The 23,795-nt window shown below is 35.5% G+C and overlaps 2 protein-coding genes across 5 annotated transcripts in view; one reads left to right on the top strand and one right to left on the bottom strand.

Annotated features, from left to right (window-relative positions):
- Fas1 (fasciclin 1 Fas1 domain-containing) overlaps positions 1-23,795 on the top strand; it is a 385,067-nt gene that overhangs the window by 36,753 nt on the left and 324,519 nt on the right. The window lies entirely within an intron of this gene.
- The window catches only part of Orc3 (origin recognition complex subunit 3), a 234,957-nt gene continuing 220,765 nt past the window's right edge, over positions 9,604-23,795 (bottom strand). The window contains exon 13 of the mRNA XM_076621245.1: positions 9,604-9,792. Within this exon, the coding sequence (XP_076477360.1) occupies positions 9,751-9,792 (42 nt within the window). The 3' untranslated portion in view covers positions 9,604-9,750. The remainder of the gene's footprint in view (positions 9,793-23,795) is intronic.

Raw genomic sequence — 23,795 nt, 5'->3', positions numbered from 1 at the left:
AACAGAACAAGCAAATTTGTTTAATCCTATTTTATACCACGTTGCTTCGTATAATTTCCTTACCACAAATTATTTCCTTACGTAACCAAACTATGTATGAGTTACAAAGTCGGTCGCATGTACCATGCGCATAGCTCGTTCCATAATCGATGGATTCGAAGCCCGCTTTATCCCTGACGGTCAAGAAACATAACTCTGGCCATCGAATACAAAGCGCCTATAAAGCCTTCGTGTGATGCTCGTACGAAGGTGAGGTAACCGCGAAAAATTCCCGTCAGTTGGATGTGGGTCGTGTGCAGCGAATCGATGAGCATTATACCACGGCTAGTCCGAACTAGTTTGACTAGTCTAACGTTCGTTGGTCCCTGTTTTACGTATAACCCACTTTTACGAGACCATTGAGACACGACGTGTCGATCGTCCGAAAAGTCTAACGTTCGATATTCGAGTCTGAACCAGTCGAAAGCTGGAAAGTTACCCAGTAGCTGTAGTTTTGTTTACGGCTGTCGGCTCTTTTTTACTCGTTGAAAAAGGATTGCCGAAAGGGGCCAGGAGTCGAATAACGATCGAAAAACCCGAACCAGAAACGAATAAAAGGAAATTCGAGAAGGATCGTGACCGCAGAAATCAGGTGTGGTTTGGAGTCAGGTAGAGACACACACGTGAAGAGAAGGTTTGCTATGTTTGGGAGAGTATCCCTGTCGAAAATCATCCAGAAGACGCCCTCATCCGTGTTCCCGGGTTGGATGTTCCTTCCTGCTAAGCTAGACGGTTGCCAAGTGATTCTGGACAAAAGTAGGTCGATCGTTATAGGGTTATACTCTTTCGAAAAACGACGTTGGCAAGATGTATTAGCTGAGTGGGTTCCGGGTAAACGATGCTTTCAATGGTCCAGCTTAATGTTTTTCGTAACGGAATGTAGGCTTTTACTGGTAATTTCATATATATTTTATTATTACGTCGTTTATTTGGCTTATTGATTTTGTCTTTTCTTTTGGTTCTAAGGGTGTCGTTGAATTTATTGTGGGAAAATGGTACATTTGCGGCACGTGGAGTTCCTTTCCTTCTCGTTAACCAGAACATATAGAAATTGGAAGAAACATTGTACTTTCCTTTTTCTACGCCTGACAATTTACATGCCATCGTGCTGTCTAGTTGTGTGACAAGTTTGAAAATCATATATTCTGTAATTATCTTATAGAAGCGTTGTTAACGCTCGGTTGACAGCAAAAGAATATGTGTCTATCGCTCGATTTATGTAGTGTCTGAAATATTGAAACACGTAGTATCTGAAATATCGTAGAGTCTACGTGTTATTAAGCTATCAAAGCTATCGAGTGTACTTTCTGCATTTGGTACGTAACTGGTATTTAAAGTACCCTCGATTGCCCCGTAACAGATTGGATAGTTAAAAGAATCACCGTCTCTGCAAGTACGTATAATCATTTTATAATTTTGCAGAAGTGTGGAATTTGATGATTTTTGAGAAAATTGGAATTTTATAACTTTGGGGTACATTGGAATCCTATAATTTTCAAGAACTTCAGAATTGTATAATTTCGCAGAACTCTGACATTTTGTAATTTTATAATTTTTGGATATTTCAGATAATTCTGTCACTTAGTCTGATCGTATTAAACCTATGGTTTTATAAATCTCTCCAAATTTCTCTGTTAGATGAATATATTTTAAGTGAGATGAGAATTGTTTAAGTTCTGTATATTGTACAATTCCGAATGTTATATTATTATTATGTTGATATTATTACAAGAACATATAGAATCACGAATTTTCATGCTTCAGGTGTAGCAACAATTGTATCTGAATAATGGAACAGGCATAATATTAGAAATTTATCGGACCAAGTCATATGCGTGTACGCTTGTCCCTTTCTCTAGTTTGAACATTCGTTGTTCTACTGTACCATAGGAATTTTAGTTTATAGTGAGATTCATGAAGCTGGGGATTTATAGGCAGACGACATAATATCCGAGCCATTGATTTATCTCGGATTTTGTGCATTGTGTAAACTTTGTTATATCCGTATACAACTGTGTAAAGCGGCTTACTTATAAGAAAATTATTTGTTACCAGCTATTGCTAATTGTAAGTATTATCGAAGCTTGGTTATAATTCATATTTTTTTTTTTTTTTTGGAAAATTATTTTCCGTCAAAATTTATTATTCTATCTAATATCATATTAGCTTCACGTTTAGGTGTACATATATATTTAAAAGTTATATTTAATTCCAATATATAAAATTGAAGTATATATAATTGACATAGCTAATAATGACTAAAAATTAATTAAGTCCGGAGCGATAAAGTTAAACGCAGTTAAGTTAATAAACGGCTTATTTGTATAACATCATTAAATAAAACGATACACAGAGAATGTATGTGAGAGTAAATTTTGGGTACGATTTTCTAGCATAATTTCAGATCGTATACTCTATTGCAGTGCTATATATTATTGCATAGAGTATACAGGTAATTTGAGCGATGTCGATAACACGATTGTACCGCTTCTTTGTTTGCCACGTGCATACATAGCCGCTGAATTATTAAATCGATTTTCTCGAATATGAAATTCTGCATCAGAAAATTCTGTTCAATATTCTACGCTTGTTTTGTTATGCAAAATCATGTTCTTCTTGATTGAACTGTCTGTTATGATTCATAGGCATAACTTCCTAATTTTGTAATTCTTTATTAAAAAAAAAAGGGGGGGGAAAGGAATGACCCGTACATTTCCTAAAGGGATAATTTTGTTGAGTAAAAAACCATCGAATGAAATAAAATGTATTAAAGATAAAAAGAAGATTAAATTCCCTAGATTCTTTGGCCGAATGAAATAGACATTCATACATTCCATGTTTCATTTGAAAGCATTACAAACATTCGTAATATACATGGTGCACAAAAGTGCATCGGATTTATTTAATTCTCTCGATGGTTAATGCTGAGTGCATCATTTAAAGCAGTACAAGTTGGGTTCTTGTAAACAACAAACAATTTGTGCAAGACAGAAGTATAAAATGGGAATTATAATGATTAAGAAAACGGCAACGCCAATGTTAGTGTATTTATAAAACATCCGTAAAACAAATTCCTATGATTTGAGCATTTATTTAAATTACTTGTTACAGATTAGATTAATAGCATTATTTTTTCATTCGCAAATGTTTCATATATTCTTATGGTAAATATAAATCACGTAATTCTACGCGATTTATTGCGTCTAGAAACATAGTTTTGAAAGTCTGTCAAATCTTTAAAAAATATATGTACATATATCATCCATAAAATAAATCATGAAAAAATGTGTAAATCTTCCAAGGCTATATTTCATACATTCTTGTGATAAACGTACACCATATACATAACTAGCAAGTTATTATACATACATCCATGAGATGAATCATTCAAAAATTTCTAAATTCCTCGAAGGTATCTTTCATTATCTTTCTTCTATCTCCTTATCTCCTGTGATAAACGTGCGTCATATACTGGGTGGTCCGTAACTGGCAGAACAATTGTGTACTTGAATAATATTTTCTCATAGGAAGAGTCACGAAGAAGAGTAAATAATGGACAGAAGTTACGCTACACATGAAAAGAAATAAAAAATGTAGAATGAAACTTTTTCACAAGATGCTTTGTTCTCGAGAAATATAAATTTGAAAATATATCACGCGCCTGTATCAGGCCAATTCTTACCTAAACATATTCGAACTTGATTTGCTTGAAAACGAGGGATTAAACGGAAACATCTTATTTCACATTTTTTTACCTACTTTCGTGTGTATAATAATCCCCTGCTAGTTGTTTACTCGTACTTAGTCGATATTTGACCAAGTTTAAGTATACTCGATAAATTTTCAAACTTGATCTCCTCAGAAACAAAGCGTCGTATGAAAACATTTTGTTCCATATCTTCGACTTATTTTCTCAGCCTGTACTCAGTGAATTCACCCTGTACCCAATTATACTACCAGTTACCATTAGACCACCGTGTAAGTTTCCAAATCACAGTTTTGAAACTTTATCAATTCCCTTGCAAAGCATTGGAAGTGGCAACGATAGTTTATTATGTTACATCAGATAACGTTTACGCAGCTCGTGAACATATGTACACCACTCTTCTCCCAGGTTCTTCCGCAAGTTCGTTTTAATAATATTTACCATGGATCTGTCGTCGATGGAAATCAGTGTAAACACCATAAAGCGGCGGCAGCGTGTCTATATCGTGGAAACACGTGTTTCCTTACGCTTATCAAAGTATAGTCAATAAGGAACATCAAAAATATCGTAAAGAAACGTTATTCTAGCTATATGGTACGTGGATTTTATATAGAGCCGACATGTCGGTGGTGCAAGTGCCTCGAATCTTACATTTTACGGGACGCACTTTTGAGCGTTGAGGGAGAGGATGTTGAGAGTACGTCTATGATTCATGAATATAGTTGGTTACTCTTGACGTAGGAAGCCGGATATTCAACGGAGCACGAGGCAAATATTTACTACGTTTTTCGGTGTTGATCAGTGTTCAGTTGTGCAAATTAATCTCCAACTCAAACGTTTGAAACTTTGAAACGCCATTCAAGGTACTAGCAAGTACAGGCGAATCGTCCACGTATGAGTCTCGATTGCTTCAAACTTTAAACATTGTTAATAAATTCAACGTTTCACAGAATTTATGTCTAGTGATTGATAATATCAAGCAACGCTCCAATGTAATTAATCGTATTAGCTTGATACATATAAAATATCGTTTTTTCTTAAATACAATTTTAATCAAAGTGATTTCCACGTAATTCAATGGCTCTTTGCCAATCCATTAAGGGAATGCTGACATTGTGTTGACCCAACGTTTCATCTGTAATTTTTCTCCGTCAATTTATATCATGGAAATCCTATTTTTAATATTGCGACTACGAGAGAGCATCCCAAGGATTTGCTTAATATTTTTGTAGTATTCCCTTTACCTCGATTCTACAATTTTTAGAAATTTAATGAAATCAAAATATCTGTAACATCGTGACAGATCATTGTTTGATTCTTAATGGGTTTATGAATAACTAGTTTCGTTATCCCAGATTTATGCAAATTATCAGTTGCAGAATTAAAAAATTCTTACAATGGCCCTGTTACAGTTTCTTCTCAAGTAGTTTATGCACTAAAAGATTGTTTAAATAAAATGTATGTCTTGAAACTACATTTAAAATACTCTAGTGTATTTATGTTATCAATGATTTCCTTCAACATTTTAGTTGTACAAGAAAATCGTACAATATTGAAGTTTTGATGTTTTTATTATAATTTTTCTCAATATTTAGCTCGTTTTAGAATCAACGTTCTATATCTTTGGGCGTATCTCTTTGCTTTTTATAACATCAAAACAACACAAGTAACGTGTAATGTTGCAGAGAATTTATTTATTTTATTTAAAAAATGGGTCCTTTCTAATATATTCACCATGTTTCACCATGTTTTGTAAATGAACATTTTTTACGGCAGGGGAAACATGCATTTTACGACTACAATTCTTTAAAAAACGCAGATGGCAGATACACAGTGTACGCACGATATGAGGCGCGTATCTTGAAACCTATAAAAAAGAACCGATAAGTACGTTGAAATTTAAAACAACTGAACTTCAACTCCATCATCTTGACAAAGATTGTTAATTCATAAATAACAAACTGCTGATCCTTATATTTATATATTATGTGTAGGCAAAGATTCATAATATAAATACTAGAATTTTTAGCAAATAGCAGCGAATAACGAAAACGTTCGAACATGGAATCAGTTTTATCCAAGACTAGAACTCACCGAGTAACAAATTCTTGAAATTATTTAAAGGGTCAATTCTACAATTCTGTTGTCTTTTGCAAGACAAATAATTTCGTTGAGAATTTGAATATAATAGTTTCAAAAAACCAGCTAAACAACGCGAAGGAAAAAGAACAAAGCAACCAGACGTTTCAGAAAACTAATTTCCAGAAACATTTTTCATGAAATACTTTTCCTGTTTGTGGGAACATCGCCTACCAGCAGAAAACGAAACACGAGTTGCGTTGTTAGACGGACAGATAACAAGCGACTGGCAAAATATATCACGGATAATTACAAGCGCACAATATTCAGAGGCGTTTCGTTTCCTTGCTTCAGGCTCGATACAATGTTCATTTGCAAATGAAACATGCAACACGCTAAGAGTGTGTGCGATGAATTGTGTCAGATCTTCGCAGGCGCCTATTGCGATACAGAATTTATGTCCGCGTGCTTGTTAAAATATATATCAGCGTAGCTGCAATGCTTTTTATCTCGTTTTTATTCAAATGAACACGGCCAAGCATTTTCCTTACGTTACATCGACTTTAACGTATTTTAATACGATATTTTATTAAAGAGGAGATTTCAAGTTCTCGTGTTTATCCTTTGTGTATTCTAATACTTGTCATTTGCTATTTTATTTTATTATTTTAATCCTTTCATCTCAAATTTACTTGCCTGTTTATTACATGACACGGCCACTCACAAATATTTTATGTGTAAATATAAATATACATATTTTAGCATACGATTGTTTACAAGTGGAACGAGATTTATTTGCCAGTGTATTGTTAGCTTCTGACGAGGGTAATACTTCACTTGGTAATTCCAAACACATATGTAGATAGGCGATTAACTTAAATCGAGTTTAATGTATATATAAAACTTTTATCGTAAAATAAAATTATTATACGTTACTGCATCATCCTATAATACCTCAAATACTAAATTCATTATTCATTTTTTCCACTTTTAAACTTGTGTGTATAAGAAAATCACATAAATATTCTGACTATTCAGCCAATAATCAATTTTTCATATTTTATAATATTATTTCAAACATTTAGTATCCAAAATTTATAGGAAATTTCTTCTACTTTAGTTCGTCTAATTGATAACCAATGGCAGGGAAAAATTTAATTGTTAACATCGAATTGAAACTTCGAAGAAACAATATTTCTTTCCAATGCAAGTGCATTATCAAGCTTCGTCTAACAAATTTCGTTCAAATCCAGAGTGTTCAGATTTTTTCAAAACCGTGAATTGATTTGTAATTCAACGATATCATCTATGAAATATGCTCTGGCAATTTCCCGCAATTCTACCAAAGCTCCTAACGTAACTTCAGGAAAAAAAAAGGTGTTTTCAGTGAGCTTCACCTCTGCGATGCATAATGAATAAATTTTATCCACCGTGTAAATCTCCGGAACGTTTGGGAATATTATGTATATAGTCGGTGCGGGCGAAATCCCGTTTCATTCTTCCTTCTTCGATTTATGTTGACATTTTCGAAATAGCTGCCGCAAACCACCAACCACGCTGTCGCTACCGTTGGCCTCTTAAACAACATAAGGATGGCGAGTTTTGGCGAAACGATCTACTTCTCTTTATCCCATAGAAGGTTCAGAAAATTTATGTGTTATGAGAGTTTTCATACTGATATTTACCTTACAAGTTAAGTTATAAGGGTCATGGATGATCGGTGGAAGTATTTTAACATATGTCCATATGTAGTCCTCCATTGGTATCGTTGAATCGTAGATGGTTTAAAGGATTTAGATTAAGTTACTCAAATTTAGAACGCTTATTATACTTCACCGGAAATTTATAATTTATATATCTTCCGGCTGCTGCTTCTATAGAGTATTAATATTTCAGAATAGAATGTTTCAATTGTTATATTGCTTATTATTATTAGAATGATTCGAATTCTATGAAATGTAATTAACGTTACTGTTCAGGCTGTTTGAAGACGTTAGAATTACGAAAGTACTCGTTCAATTCGCTACTTCATTATCAATAGAAAAATTCTCTCTATACAAGACATGGTATCGTTAGATTGACCTGGCACGATCACGTGCCTCTCAAGAACACCGAGAACAATTAACGATCACGCGCTTCTCGATAGTCAATTAATTATGAACTTTTTAATGAGCCCTCAATAGTAAGAATAACGACGTTAAAATACCAAACTCAATATGCTCCGCATAGTCGTTCTAGGAAAAAATACCTTGAAAAGTATCAATGAATCTCGCGTGACCTTCCATAATTTCTTTTTTTCTTGATCTGCGTACTGTTACGAATTTATACAACAACCATAAATTCACCATAGTACATGATTATTTCTCTTCTGCATCTTCTATATCTTCACCGAAACATCACTTCGATCGTAACATCGAGAGCAATTTTCAGTTGCACGCGGTGTTGAAACTAATTGCAAGGACAATACGCGAGACTGGAAAAGCGTGAATAATTCAGCAGTGAAGCTTTCGCCAGCAGCGTCATGGAATGCTCAAGCAAGTCCATTCTTTAACGAACGATACGTTATACACATCCGTATCTAATAACGCGAAACACTACAGTGAAACAAGGAAAACCACTTCGCTGGCTCCGCAGATAAGACGAACGAAATTCTCGTTGTGGCGAACACGTTAAGAATGAAAGAAAGAAGATCGCCAATGATCGCCGCGAAGAAGGCCAGAAATCCTATTAAGCGATCCTAGTTTCTGTCTTCATTGTGCACGTATCGCGGCTGACGTTTCGAAACGGAGAGCGGCCGGAAATGGAACGAAGGTAGAGAGAAAGTAGAGGGTAGCGAAACAGCGAAGGTTGTGAAAAGGCGGAAAGGGAAGAGGAGAGGAGCGACGAATGAGAGAAGCGTTTGAAAACGGGCGGCACGTCGGGGGTTGGCAATGGCGGTGGCGAGTAACGGGGTCTTGCGAAGCTCGCCGGGAATAGCAGGATCATCGTTACTGGAACCCTTCGACCGGAAATCTTGCCGACAACATGGCAGAGCAATGTCCCTCCGCCTCCGTTTCCACCGTGCTTTTTGCCATGGCGCCATTCAATTTGCACTTTTTTGCGTTTACGTGCTCACCGATGTCATGCTATTCGCCAGTTAACTAGCGACGAGACGTTTGGCCTGTAGCTTCTCTCGTGGGTCCTTTGGATCGAATATGAAACGTCCGGCCAAGGAGAAGGCTACATGGCAACATTGCACCGTGTACTTCATGGGGTTTAAATAGATAGGTTTGTCGAACGGCCCTTTTCGAGACTCGACAAGTCTCGATTTTACGAGATGGATGTTTGATTGCGTTATTTTGTTGGGCAAACGGAATTGGGCGTTCGTAGAATTCTATTCGGCTGGGCATTAGGGTAATTGGAAGAATTTATGTAGGAGAGGTTTATTCGTCTCGTTCATTGTCTTTGGTTATGTTTATATTATAGGTAAATACGAATTTTTGTTCAAACAATCGAAGTTATTATTTGGACGAAAAGTCGTATCGATCAAGTCAGTGAATTGAAGAATATCGAAAAGTTGTTGCAAAAACATTTTTTAAATTCCTTGTAGAGTTTACCATTACCTGTGTTATCTTGTGACGAATAAATTTATGGAAGTAGGTTATTTGTTCCTTGAAAATTTAGTATCGTCTATGTACTCTTGTAATGAAATTGAGATACGAATAAAAATCCGTTTGGCTTACTAGAGGGGAATACGTAACAAAATCATGTTTGCAGCTTGATCATAGCAAAGTGTCCAATGATTTTCGTTACTATGATTCATCGAAACAAATAACTCAGCCAATATCTTCTCTCTTCCTGCTTCTGAACGTGCTTGCTCAATGCTCGACCGACCTTAAGAAATATTCCGCATAGTTCCGGCGCGAAGCAGCGACCGGAATTAAAATTTATTGCCACGGGTACATCAGACCACCGTTTTCTTCGTGTTCCTGTAAATAAATGTAGCCCAGAATTAAGTTCAGCCGTGGTCATGTTCGCGATGCAATAAAGTACAACGAGTACAGCGTCGAACACGGAGGGTAAGGGCAGCGGGTTAACAAGCTTTACAATTTTACAAGTGCATTCGAGGAAGTCCTTGTGCCAAGCGAAACGAGAAAAGAGAGTCGGAAGAAATTTCATTACGGTAGATCACGCACTTAACCATCATCCACTTTTTCTCTCCTCTTCTCTTTCTCTTTCTCTTTTTCTCTCGTACGTAGCCGTCAGTGTGTGTTCGTTGGTCATACAGATTCAACACTTTCAACTCTGTCGGGGCGCCTAACGCTATTCGTCGTTGGCACAATCTTAATTACGTTTATTCGCGACCTAGCAACATGTTCCTAGTGTGAAAGTCGCGTGTTGCAACCCGAAATCCTGTCAGAAGTTGAGAAACGGTTTTGATGCTCTTTGTAAGCCCCCGTCTTGCGCGAGAATATAATATTTTCTCCTTTTGCCAGAAGGAACATGATTTTCTTGGTTGGTCGCTATAAAGGAGATTTTTAATCTCGTGCAACGAAACCTCATTTCTGGGCTTGCTCATAGAATTAACTCTCGTGTCTTCGTTTATATCCAGTTTGCGAAAACATGTAGTGAAGTGTGATTTGTGTGAGTAGCAGTTTGTTAAGATGTATCATGCCAAGAGGAAATATAAATTACTGTAATAAATTCGGTTTCTATTTCCTACAATTATCATCTTCCAGTTATTCTTTTTCTTCCTTGCGTTTCTGTAACTTCGATTACTTATAGTATCAGAATCTTCGTACAGAGTAATAGCTAATATTCGGAATTTTCTAACGAAGTAATAATAGGTGTCCTAATAGCATGCTTTCTTGAATTTCACTTTCTACTATCTATCTGAAACTTTTGTTTCTTTAAGGAATTATGTATATCCAGCCGGTAATAAAAAGTGGATTGTCCAAAAATGAAATAATATGTTCCATTAAAATTCCTCAAGGTGATAAAATACCAACGTTTTAGATCCAGCCAGTTATAAAAGTGTAAACCGCGGTTGAAGTCTCTAAAGCACGAGGATTTTCTTGCGATAGGAACTTCTAAAAAGCTAGATTAATTTGACTCTAATTTCGCACCAATTTTCTCATACTGATCGTAAGTTTAATATTTTTATATATAAAAACACGATATAACTTTGGTGAAAGATCAATTACGTTACAAAGTAGATAGATTCGTCTTCTTAGAAATGATCGATCTTTTCTGTTAAAATTACGCATGAATTAACACAATGTCATACGATTCTGTATCCAATAATTGTTTTTCGCTTTCATGCAATTCATGCGATAGTTAAAATTCAAATACACAAATATTAATGGTATATATAATTGTTTAATACCACTCTTCGTTTTTAACTCGACCATCAAAACGTAATCGTTCCCAGACGCGGAAATTTTATTTCGAATATTCCACGTTGAATCTGTTGGTAAAATGAATTTGATCAATAAGCAACTGATCTACATGTTAGACGAAATATGTATATAATTGTTCATTTTCTAGCGTAAATCTCGTTAGAATAACAATCAAAGTTCCGAGAGGCTAAATATTTTGCCTCGGCTGCATCTCCTCTTCTCCAATTAACTTTGAAGCTATTCCCTCGTAATTAATCTGGGCATCAATTCTCGTTACAAATCCTTTTCATCCTGTCTAATTTTGAAGAGAGGCTGGTAAAAAAAAAAAGAAAGGAAGAAAGAACGAGGAAGGAAGGAAAAAAGAGGGAAAAACAGGGCGAAAATGAGCCTGCACGCGTATAAGCCCCTTTGTATTTAACTACATAATCTGTTCCTTTAAGCTCTCAGAGAAACGTAAACCGCTCGAAAAAAGCTTTCGTTCAGAGAACAGAGCGAAAGCAAGAATCTCCAATCTTCCGTGCAAAGGAATGAAATTCTCAGCGGCGCAGAGATAGCATCCTCCAAGGTAAAGTGGATGATTTTCTATTTCGAAATTCATCGTCCAACCTTTTACGACTACAGCTCATTTAAATTGTGTACGTCAGACCTAATCCAGATCTTTGTTTCCGAGAGAGAGAGAGGGAGAAAGAGAGTGAGAGAGGGAGGGAATTCTCTTGAAGTAATTAATTTTACCAACTTGGAAACTGAACGAACGAAAGTGCTTCAACTTATTCCATTTGATATTATCTGCGAAATACACGTATATTGGATTGGATAGCATATTTCTGGCATAAAGATGAATTGTTTGCAGTTTGGAAAACTTCATTTTCATCTATAAATATGTTCCATATATTTTGTGACACTCTGTACAACGTGCACTTTGTACATTTCGTGCATCTAAATTTTTCCATGAACTTGTATTAAATAGAAAGAATGGTTTAATTCAACTACAAACATTATTCTCGGGTGAATCAATTATGAGTGGAAATTAAAAAGAAACATCTGGAGTTGATTAATTTTTTACAACATTACAGCTGTGTGAGACCCTGATATATCAATGAAAATTCAGCTACACTTATGTTAGATCGTATAGAATATGATACCATTCCATATAATATCAATCGCGTTTCTATCTCAAAAAAAAAAAAAAAAAAAAGAAAAGAAAGAGAAAAGGAAGAAACTTCTCTAACGACAAGAAGTGGAATAAATTCGAACTGCGGAAAAATTATTCGCAGAAATTCATTTGGCAAAGAAAGATGAAAAGTTTCGCAATAAAGAGATCACGACGATACTCGATGGATGGCAAAAAGGTGACCGAAACGAACGGCGCATACATTACCCAGTAAAATGCTAATTCTGTGCAAACACGTTGGCTTTGAATTTCCCTGGAATTTCGCTAAAAACTTTTTAAATAATTCAATACGTAACGATCGATTTTCGCGCAGCGAGTAAAAAAGAAAGTGCGACTGAAGGAAAGAGCCGAAGGCGAGACGAATTTAACAGCGAAAAAGATAGAAATGGGACACAAGGACGAAAGGATACGCGGGAGCTTCTTACTGGATTCTCTCGTCTATCTTCGCGGTTTGGTTGCGGTAAGAACCCTCGAGTCACGTCTCTCGTCCAAGAACGCGAACCTCCGCGGGCATTAGGCACGTACAACATGTGTAACCTACATTTGGGAAGCTCAGCTCGGATCTTTGAAAGCTACGAATCCTGAAGGAGGATCTTCGTGTAACCAAACGTCGATCGTTCTCCTTTTGCCGTTCTCGAATGCATGAAGCTCGTCGCTGTCGTGTTCCAGACAGGATCCGTCTTTTCAAAGTTCCAACTGCTTCCGAACTTCTTTCTGCGAAGTATTCACTGTCAGAGGAATTTTGTATATTAGATTTGTTAGCATCGCTCGATGCAAGTAATTTATTCCATCTGCTGTAAATTTGACAATTTCGTTATTTGGATAGATTTCAGTGAGACACTCACCGTCAAATATAGTCTCTGTACAATTAGACTTATTAATATCGTAAAGTCAGATAATTCTACTTTTCATAAATTTCATAATTTTATTACTAGAATGAATGATTAGTAGATGAAATTTTAAGCAAGAAATACAACCTAACTTGATAAGACTATTTGTCTTAAAAATGTAATACAAATAATCCAAGGTAAAATTCATAAAACTGCAACACAGAATATTTTGACATCATCGCTTTTCCATAGTTTTAACGATACCACTTGCATCTCCTTGTTCCTTAAAACATCTGTATTCTTTCCTTATCTCTTTCAATTTTTCTTTAAGTACGATAAGAAACGATGTAACAGTTGAACAAGATATAATTCTTTCGGTTAGAAAATAAACTGTCAGTACCTTGTTCCACGCGCTTTCTCATTTCGCGGGCTGCTCTGGTCGGCAGCTACGGAATTCTGCACCCCCTTGAGAATTTCGGAGCGATACGTTATCTGTTCAGGCAGGAGTATTTAATATCCTGGATATTAGAGACGTGAACTTAGCACGAACCACAGCAGACCGAGGTGAAATCAGGATCATAAACGATCATTCTGCTTTCCGTGGCAGCGATTTCGGGTCGAAATTACAACCTCTGATAATATTTCTTTCCTTGATATATAACACTCGAATTCTCCGATTTCCAAGGAATGTGTACGGTTGTTCCTTGTAATATAAATCAGGAAAATTATTTCAATTTTTCTCGCTCATATCCTTCGGATTTATGCAGGATTTTTTTTATTCAAGTATGTTTATTTATTTTCGTATGTTTAAAGTGTGTAATGTATTACGAATAGTGTAGATCAATTTTAATTCAATAATGTCGATAAAAGAAATAAAACAAAAAAAATTGTTTCGGGTCTCTCGTAAGATATTTCATCTATTTTTTCCTTCTATCAATGTCGGATTTTTTATTTGATTAAATATTTGTAATTAACTGTATTTAACGCGTTTAGTGTATGACTAATTTTAATTCAACAATCTTCTCCATGAAATAAATAAACGAATTCCAACATCAAAGCTAGCTCGATCGTTTACTCTCAGCATACGAAAATGTAGAATTTTAATCGGTAGTACGATGGAAAAGCAAAACAAACATCAGTTGGAACAAAATTAATTTAACCAAACAAGCTTCGTTTTCAATTCACCTTTCGGCAATCGAAACTTCGTCCGTCGAAATTATTCCGGCGAATTCAATTTCGCTACACATCTGAGAAACCGTTCGCATAAATAAAAATATAGTAAAACCTCTAAATTCTCTTACAAAATACCTCCATGCAAAGAATAGTCTCGTCAGTTATTTTACAAACAACAGGAATCTTCATATTTTATTTAACAAATATATTTTGTAAGATTATAGGAACAAGACATATCCTTCTTTTTGATTTTAGATAAATAAATTTCCACATATGAAAACTAGTTATTAATCGATAAAATGGCACCATACCGTGTCCATGCTCTTTTAATGTCCCGTTTAATTTTACTTATTTATTACTTATTAAGTTTCCGGTTTGACTGATTCTATTAGAAAACTGATGAAACAACCCTCTCTGGCGTTGACAAAATAAATATAGCGACGAAAAGACCAATGAAAAATATCTAGGATTTGTTGACTTCGTACTTCTTCTGTTTGGCTAACTGAATACGTGGCTGTATCGGTACTGACACTCACGAGTTCAGTTCGATATATTTAATGTTGCCGGCAACAACAACGATCCGGTAGATATATCGACGATACACAATGCATGGCCGTCTCATACGGGTAGTACCTGAGTTTCGGATGGCCCTTTCAGCTTTTATGTGGTCCGGTTCATCCTGTCGTTCAACCCCTATATCGTTAAAACTCTTCCGTTGTTCCTCTGTCTGGCTAAATAAAGCTACAGCCAGCTGCACTAATTGTAAGCATCCAAGCCAGAAACTCAGATTGAAATGTTTGTCGAATCATTTCGAATATCGTTTTCTGCTTTCGATGTTATCAGTCGCTCTTTTAACGATTTAAAGCGATGACTTTCGACTGGTTTGGCTACGAGCACGATTTCTCGTAGGTCTTCGACTTTTAATTCGGCTTTGCTCTTTACAAATCGTGGTTTTATATCTGCTTTATGTCGTAAATTTTTATATTTTATATTTTTATATTAGAAAATGTTGTAACTCGAAGGAAAATACGTAGGTATCGTTATTGGTACGTGTGATTTTTCATTTGAATTTTATACTAAACGTTCGCAAAATATCAAAAACTTACGGTTCTTCAAAATGAAGTTGAGATCGTGATATAACAATTCGAAATTCTTAATGGGATCAGGTATTAACGCTGAATATAAGAATATGTGGTTTATATGATACGTTCATGTAGTTGAAAAAACGCGTGATCTTATTTTTATAGTTTCTTAAATACCTTTTAATTGTGAAATATCTTTCAACAAAAATTCATAATACATATTGTGTCTCATATTGTAAATATGTAGTAAAAATACATCTCTGGTCAGGATTTGTATTTTTATTAATGTCTTAAAATTCAATATCACTAATTAAAATCTAATATTGTCATGTGCTTTCACATATACAGAACAAAATTTCCCTATTTCAACGGATGAATTTATTATTTGAGTAAGGAGGTAAAATATGAGGAAACAGAGGTGCGGAAGAACTATTAACGAACAGTTTTAATTATAACAGTTTTTCATGCAAGTAAAATATTTATTTTTTGTTTATTTTCTCGTTATATAATTTTCATATTATCTGCTATTATTATATTATATTATTATACATTATCGTTAATGATTACTTGGCTCCTCGAAATCACGAAAACGAATGTCGTTGGCTTCCCTTGGTAAAGTTTTTCTAAGGTTTCTAATAGATATAGTTCAGGAGTTGTGAATTTTAAGGACAATGTCAACCCTTTTACTAAAAAAGAGCTGTTATTCATTTTCCATTGAAGTATGGTATTCTCTTTTTTCCTAAACTATGTCTACAAATAAATTTCACTAATAAAAACGTAAGATAGATCGAATCATAAAATTTCTAGTGATACGACTTTCTTTATATCATTTTGATTACTCCGATAGCTCTAGTGACAAGAGAATGAGTAACCTAAAGCACAAATACTCATCGTATTGAAATATTTTACTATGTACAAAATTAAACCATAAAGAGCTCGTTTCATTGAACCAGTACATCGTAACACCGGCGTTACGCTCGTAATATCCTGGTTAATGTTTCAAACCCAAAATTTAGCTTTTTCATCTCTGATAACGTTTTCATTTTTTTAATAATAGAAATACGTTGTCTCCCAGGCTGGATGTCAATTTCTACGCTTTAACTCTAGCTTGCATGCAACGCGAAATTTAAATTACTAAAACGAGAACGTTCTTTCAATTTTTTACGGCACGCTTAATATGACATTATACGTTGGTACTGGTCCGTTTGAATTTTTTATATCGTCGCTGAAATTGAAACAGAATTTGTTCCAACAGTTTCTCGTTTCGCTATGACCAACTATCTCTTTCCTTCTCGTCCAACCAACAGCTCGATTCTATTGAAAATTGTCTCCCTCTTATTACATTGTTACAGTTTCTCTTCGTCTTTCGCGTAATCAGCAAATCACGCAAGAATATCCTGAAACAAACCGCAAGATTTTTATCCAACTGTTTGGTAGTCATCGAACTGTTGAATAAAATTTAAGTACATTTTTATGTTTTTCCAATAATTATTAACACAGTAACGTTTCTAAATGGAAAGGTTTTTGTAAGTATCTCGTATGTTAAGTATTAACACATCTATATTGGAATTATGTGACGTTTTGAATGTTTAACATGAAGCATAAATTTCCAATCTATGTGCAAATTTTTCCGTTTTCTCTGCTCTTGTTAGAAAGAGCTTCCCGTGAAAGATGATATTTCGTTATATCTTCTCGATTATGCAGAATATGGAAAAATCGTCGAGATGGAAGATATTTATTTTCAATAAGTCTTTGCAAACGTACGATAATTTTTATATCGACCAATTTAATAAAAATTGGGAGAACAGAATATAATCACAGTTTGCGAGAAACCAGCTTATAACTCTTTTAATGGAAAACCTTGCAGTTATGTTCATGAGAAGATTATTCTTTAGCTGCATAATGTAGTTAGATGTCATGCAAGGCAAGAAGTGATACATATCAAATTTTCAAGGTAATTTCACCTTTTTTACCGAGATAACTTTAAATAGTACATTTAAACGTAATATATAATAAATTATATAAAATTAATTCGATGATAACAGAAACTTTAGACATTAAGTTACAAAGTATACATTATGTAAGAAAAGGGTAGTTGACGAGGGTGAAGAGTACATTCGAAATATAAGTCAAAACAGCATTAGTCTTTGAAAGAGTTTCTGAGTCGTTGGTATTTAAATTTTGTTCTCGCGCCGCAACGAGATAAATTATGGGGCAATTATCGCGCTTTTGTTCGTTTTCCTACGGAGAAAGCTTCACGTTGTAAAAGTGCTTCTGAATTTCTAGCTGCAAGCATACCGTGGTGAATTTATTGTTCAACGAATCCAATGCTAAATGCCTTCAAAAAAGAAATATGTAAACACTCGTAACAAATAAACCGAGATATATTGTTGGCCTAACGAATGATACTGAATAAAGTTAGAAAATTAATGGAAAGACGGCAAAAATATAATATCGCCAGTGTAAGTGTCAGGTAATTGTCTACTGATATATACATTCAAGGATAGCGAAAACTATTAATTCTGCTAACACAATTGTACTTTCCGTGTGTTAAAAAATATTAAGAGTTCGAGTAAAATATAATTATAAATTCCGTATATATTGAACATTTCCCCGAAGTATTGAAAATCTGACGAGATTGAATTGTAAAATTTCTAGAATCACAGCAAAGTTAATTTATACAGCTTGCTCAATTCCCGATGTTATTACTAGAAATCGAGCAAAGTGTCCAGATATTTATGAACGATAGTGTACTTTTCCGATTAACCATCCCAAACTAATACTCTTGGGCTTGAAGACGCTGGAAAATAAGAGTAAACTGCAGGTTCCTTAATAACGCATCCCCTTTAATCCAGCAGTGGAGCCAGTGGAAACGCAATACCCCTGGGCGTCACACCATATGACACCAGAACGACGAAATATTGCGGTCGACTTGGCCTTCGCCGGGCATCAAACACTTTCGTATATCGCATTAATGCAATATCGAGTTACAGGGTGGAGGAAAGTTGAAGTGCTTCCACGAGCTATGAACGAAGACCACACACGCGTCGCGACGTAGCGTCGACTTTTCTCCTCTTAATCTCGACTCTTGGTGCGCGTAAAGTCAGCTTCGTACGTTCCTCTAAATCTGCACAGACACGCCTGCGCTGTACGTGTCTTAATAGTTTTATCGGCTGACGACACTTCGATCATAACAGGTTTCCTATTGATCCTCATTTTTGCTTTTCCTTTATCAATTTTTTACATTCTTCTCGACACATCGCGGAACTGTTGCAAGTTTTCTGGATATCTTTACGTCGATTTGTGTTCTCAAAATGAACAAAGTTTTTGGTATTGAAGCATTAAACTTGGTTGGCAACCGAGTATCCATGTGAGACATGTAATAATTAGATGCTTTATGTCCATGGTCTTTAATAACAGTCATTTGTTTATTAACTGAATTACAATAACTATTGTATATACTTACAATACCACTATAGCAATAGCTAATATCCAGAGTATAATCTTTACAGAGTAGAGAATCGAAAACTTAAAGGCTTCGTAGACGAGCACTTACACATATATACAGGGTGGTTGGTAACTGGTGGTACAAGCGGAAAGGGGGTGATTCTACGCGAAAAAAGAAGTCGAAAATATAGAATACAAATTTTTCGTTTGAGGCTTTGTTTTCGAGAAAATCGACTTTGAATTTTCGCTCGGTACGCGTGCACTTTATCACGTCCCGTTATAACGGATCTCACTGTAGATCGTTGTCTCGATGGAAAAATTAAAAAAAAAATTTTTTATTCCATATTTTCGACTTCTTTCTTCGTGTAGAATCACCCCCTTTCCGCTTGTACCACCAGTTACCAACCACCCTGTATATACGACGTATAGTGAGAATTGACTGTAGTATTGGACTATCGTAGCCTTGCATAATTTTTTAATAAATACTGTTTATAACTACATTTGATGGAAGTGATAACTATATCACAGAGATGAGAAACCAACAGTACGAAAGTGATTTCTATATTTCTATGTATATTCTATGTACAGAAGAATATCATGAATGTATTACAAATATTATAAGTGTATAGTATATAGATGTCACATATATGCTGCAAACGTTTGGCTATACAGCTTGTACATTCTATTTCAAGCGTATCGAATAATTCTTCGTATATTTTTCAACCGAAATCGCGCAAACCGAAACAACTGCACAATTTTATCACACACACAATCCAGTAGATCTGAGGATGCACTATGCACTGTGCAGCTATATTTTACAGGTCAACAGGTCACAGTTCTAACGTGTGTGTATAGCTAGCTTAAGTTGCGACGAGGCGCCAACCATGGTCGCAATTTCCAGAGAAATAATGTTGAGCTTAATTTGCCGACGGTTCTGCGGATAACGTGCTTTCCTATTAATGTCCCCCCTTTTATCTCGCACTTGATAACACCACGCCAACCAGTTGAAAATATTCCACCCTTTTATTGAGTTTGAACGTTCGTTCTGTATGTGGCACACCTTTGTTGTTCGCGCAGAGATAAAGCTTGATTTTAGGTCTCTGCTGTTTCAAGTTGCTGTTAAGATTGATGTTGGAATAATAGTGGTAAGGCGCGTTTTTATTACACGATAATAAAATGTATAGAGGCAGAGATATAATGTATAGTGCTGTTGTAAAATGTAGGACTGGTATTAGGTTAGCCCTTTGAGGACCAACGATGTTGATAGTAGGTGTATGGCACGCAAATCGATACCTTTTTGCATGTTTTCATCAGAGTTAGTTTCTTCTTCATAAATATTGCAACTGGTTATTTGGCTTTGTGATAGATTAAGTATAAAATGATGGGAACGTGAAAGAAACGAAAAATTATTCTTTTAATGGAATAAAATGTAAATTGTCCGTTGGATAATATGTTAATTATTGGAAGAGGTGTTTCAATGATTTATCTTAGTCTTTCTATTATTTTCAGAATTTAGATAGTTTTGCTTCGATAGGAGGTAATTTACTTTATTCCACCTCGAAATAAAAATCATGGTATATCTAAATTAATAAACACATGCTTTTTACTTATAATGAAAATCTTCGCCTCTACCACTTGAATCCTATTTAAGATTTCAATTTCTCGATTAATTTTGCAGTTATTAAATAAAGTTGACACTTATTAGGTAGGTAGGTAGGTAGGTTTGCATTATACTAAAAACTACCTTATATCGTATTATAAATTCTCATTAAAACTTTAATAGGAAGCTACTTTATCCTGTTAATATAACACGTGGATATATATATTTCCATATGGCTTTTCCTGCATAAGATCTCGACGTATTTTTCGATTTTTCCGGGATCTATGCAATAACACATCCCCTGTAAAGCAGATTCAATCTCGAAACTTGGCATTCGCCGAAGCTATCTCGAATTTAATCTTTCTTAAGAAAAGTTATTTCATATTTATATAACGGTATAATTATTTAAGAAGACAGCTTCGAAAAGATTGTATCTACTAAGACAGTTTTAAGAAAAACTACTTTAGCTACATCCTCTTACCCAGCACAAATTTTTTTAAAATTTCATCTTACTTCACTGAATGAACTTCATTAAATTTAATTTTCACTTCATTGGCTTTCGTTCAGGTTATTTAATGATTCGTTAGATGAATGAAATTTAAAAACTAAACTTGCTTCGGCTTGTCGGAATATATCACTTTTTTAAAAAGTCGATAACTCAACCACGTAGTTAGTAAAAAGTAAACTCTGCTGGCTTTAAATAAACATCAGATTGACTGGAAATCGATCGAGCTGAGTCTAGTGAATGAAAATACTTGCATTCATTCATGGAGCGTTCATAAATATTCATTTGAAGGTTCGTTACCTTAGTCTCTTAGGATTATCTAATCGGAATTCTTTTTTAATTCAGGCTTAGGCAAACGGAGAAAAAAAAGAAAGGTTTCACAAAATTGCAAAGGAAACTTTCCAATCTCTTAAAGAAGGTTTCGCAAAATTCCAAATAATATCTCATAAAATTTTCCAACAAGGCTTCTCGACATTACCAGGATCTAACCCTACCCCTGTCCCATTTTACGTAATATTCAGTGCACACACGAACAGCATATCGAATATCCCCGTTGCACGCGTGGTTCCGTAATTCGGCCGAACTTGCGTCCAGCAGGCGAATGGTGCAGTGGGTATCCCCGTTTTCTCTGCAGAGGTTCGTCTATATAACGGGTGAGCTTAAAATAGTTCAAGGCCGTTCAGTATCGATTCACGAAGACGAAGTTCACGGGGTCGGGTACCGGCTTGCGTCACTCGTGTCCTATAGCGTGTTTCAGCCTCGACACGGATACGTTCCAAGTCCTCAAAGGATCGTGTCCTCCGGAATGCAGGTTAATTTCCTGTTTCCTACATAATCACTCGTGTTCGATGGCTTAGTGCAGATGGAACTAGGACGAGATCCAATTTTAAACTAGACTTTCACGATAGAAAGGGGCGAACCAGACGTTCTGGCGTCGTACAGGTCACGTTTTCTAGCACGAAGACTTACTATAAAAAAATCTTTTATGTGCATACTACATATAGTATGCTGACCACATGGTCAGGGCCGCATTTACCATAAGGTGCATTAAGCGTGCATTAAGGTGCAGCCTCGCTTCCTATGGCGCCACACTGTAAAACTCAACTTCGAAAATTAATTAAACTCTGAAACGATGGTGCGCCTAGGACCTCCAAAAGTATAAACGCAGTCGTTCTTGTGGTATATGAGACATTTTAAGGTGAAAATGTAGGTAAAAATTAGTTATACAGAACGAATAGTACTAGTATTAGTTATACATAGAATAGTACTAGTATGGGATAGTGCTACGCAATTAATAGCATTACAGTAATAAATAAAATGCAATAGTACTAGTTATACAGCAAGGACAATTATCTCGTGCCAAATATCTCATATTTTCTATATGTATTTTCAGATTGGTTAGGGTTAGGTTTTTTCAATTTCAAACTCTATCAACATCATCGTGTAGTCGAATCTCATAACGATGTCAATGAGATTTAAAAATCTTTCGTGTAATACACATAATGTATTCATAAAAGGTGACTGCAAGTGTTCGGAAGCTTTTGTGAATCTGTGTACAAAGTATTCTTGAAGAGCGACCCGGGAATTGGCGCAAAATTTGCGAATCAAACAGCGCCTGGTTCGACCGAGTTTGAGGCTTAGTCGACCTTGCGAGGCTTCCTCGAGCACGTAACAGCCTCTGCAGGATTCCATGTTGCAATTTAAAGCTACGTCGTTACAAATTCGGAACACGTTCCTGCTCGATGCCGATGATTACGTTCGCTGGTCCCGTGTTCCGCGAAAGCATTCGGAAACGGGTCACTGCGACGCGGTGCAACGCGACGCTTGATTTACAGTAACGCTCCGGTGACACGACTGTTTGAACGATGATCCTGTTTTAGAAGGATAATTCGTTTAGTGATTTGAAATGAGAGTAAAGTTTAGGAATCGCTTCAGTTATGATAGGTAGAATTTTAAGAAATTCTCAATGGTCCTCGATCTTTGTCGAGCACATTTGCTCAGAAAAATAGTGAAGTATTACCTCTTGTTTTATTTGAACGTTCACTTTACTCAATCCAGGCAAACTATGCAGATATCGTAACATTTGTCTATGTCCACGTAAAACCTTGGATGACCATATATTCTTCTTCCACCCTAACGTCACTCGGTTCTTCCGACCTCCTTCCATCTCGAAATTGAAAATTCAAATTCCTAATCCTACATATTTATTTATAAATCCATCAACTAAATCGATGACCCGCACAGAATACGTCATGCAATTTCCTTATTTCTCGCGTAGCATTATTTCACATACATAGGATTTCACTTCCTGGAATTTATCAGAGTGGTCGAAACGACCAGTTCGTATTTTTCATAGAAATTTTGGTGGATTTTTACGTGCGGATGGGTCTTTATAAAAGATACGAAGAAGATATTTGTTGGTTTTTCCTTTTTACGTTATATATTTTTTCCACATATTTTTCATTTTGATTTTCTTCGTATGACATTAGGATTAACATTAAAACTATTGATCTTCGACATATACCTAAGGGAATATAACAAAAGTAGATAAGTTTAGAACATGGAAATATCTGATACAGCAAAGCCAAAGTAAATAGTACCGATCTTATCGATATTGTACATTCTATGAACATAGTTTCGGTTAAAATGTCACGTTGCTAGAGATAGTAGCAGAAACCAAGATTTATGCATCGTGGTATGTGTTACACGAGGAAAGATAGTGGAACACGTAACCGAGAAGCCCGATGATGCTGAAATAACGAACACCATGCTGTTTGAACGCTGG

This window comes from Bombus vancouverensis, chromosome 9 (genome assembly GCF_051014615.1).
Source record: "Bombus vancouverensis nearcticus chromosome 9, iyBomVanc1_principal, whole genome shotgun sequence".
In the NCBI taxonomy this organism is placed as follows: Eukaryota; Metazoa; Arthropoda; class Insecta; order Hymenoptera; family Apidae; genus Bombus; species Bombus vancouverensis.
The sequence above is the reverse complement of the archived record's forward strand: the minus strand, read 5'-3'. Positions and strand labels throughout refer to the sequence as shown.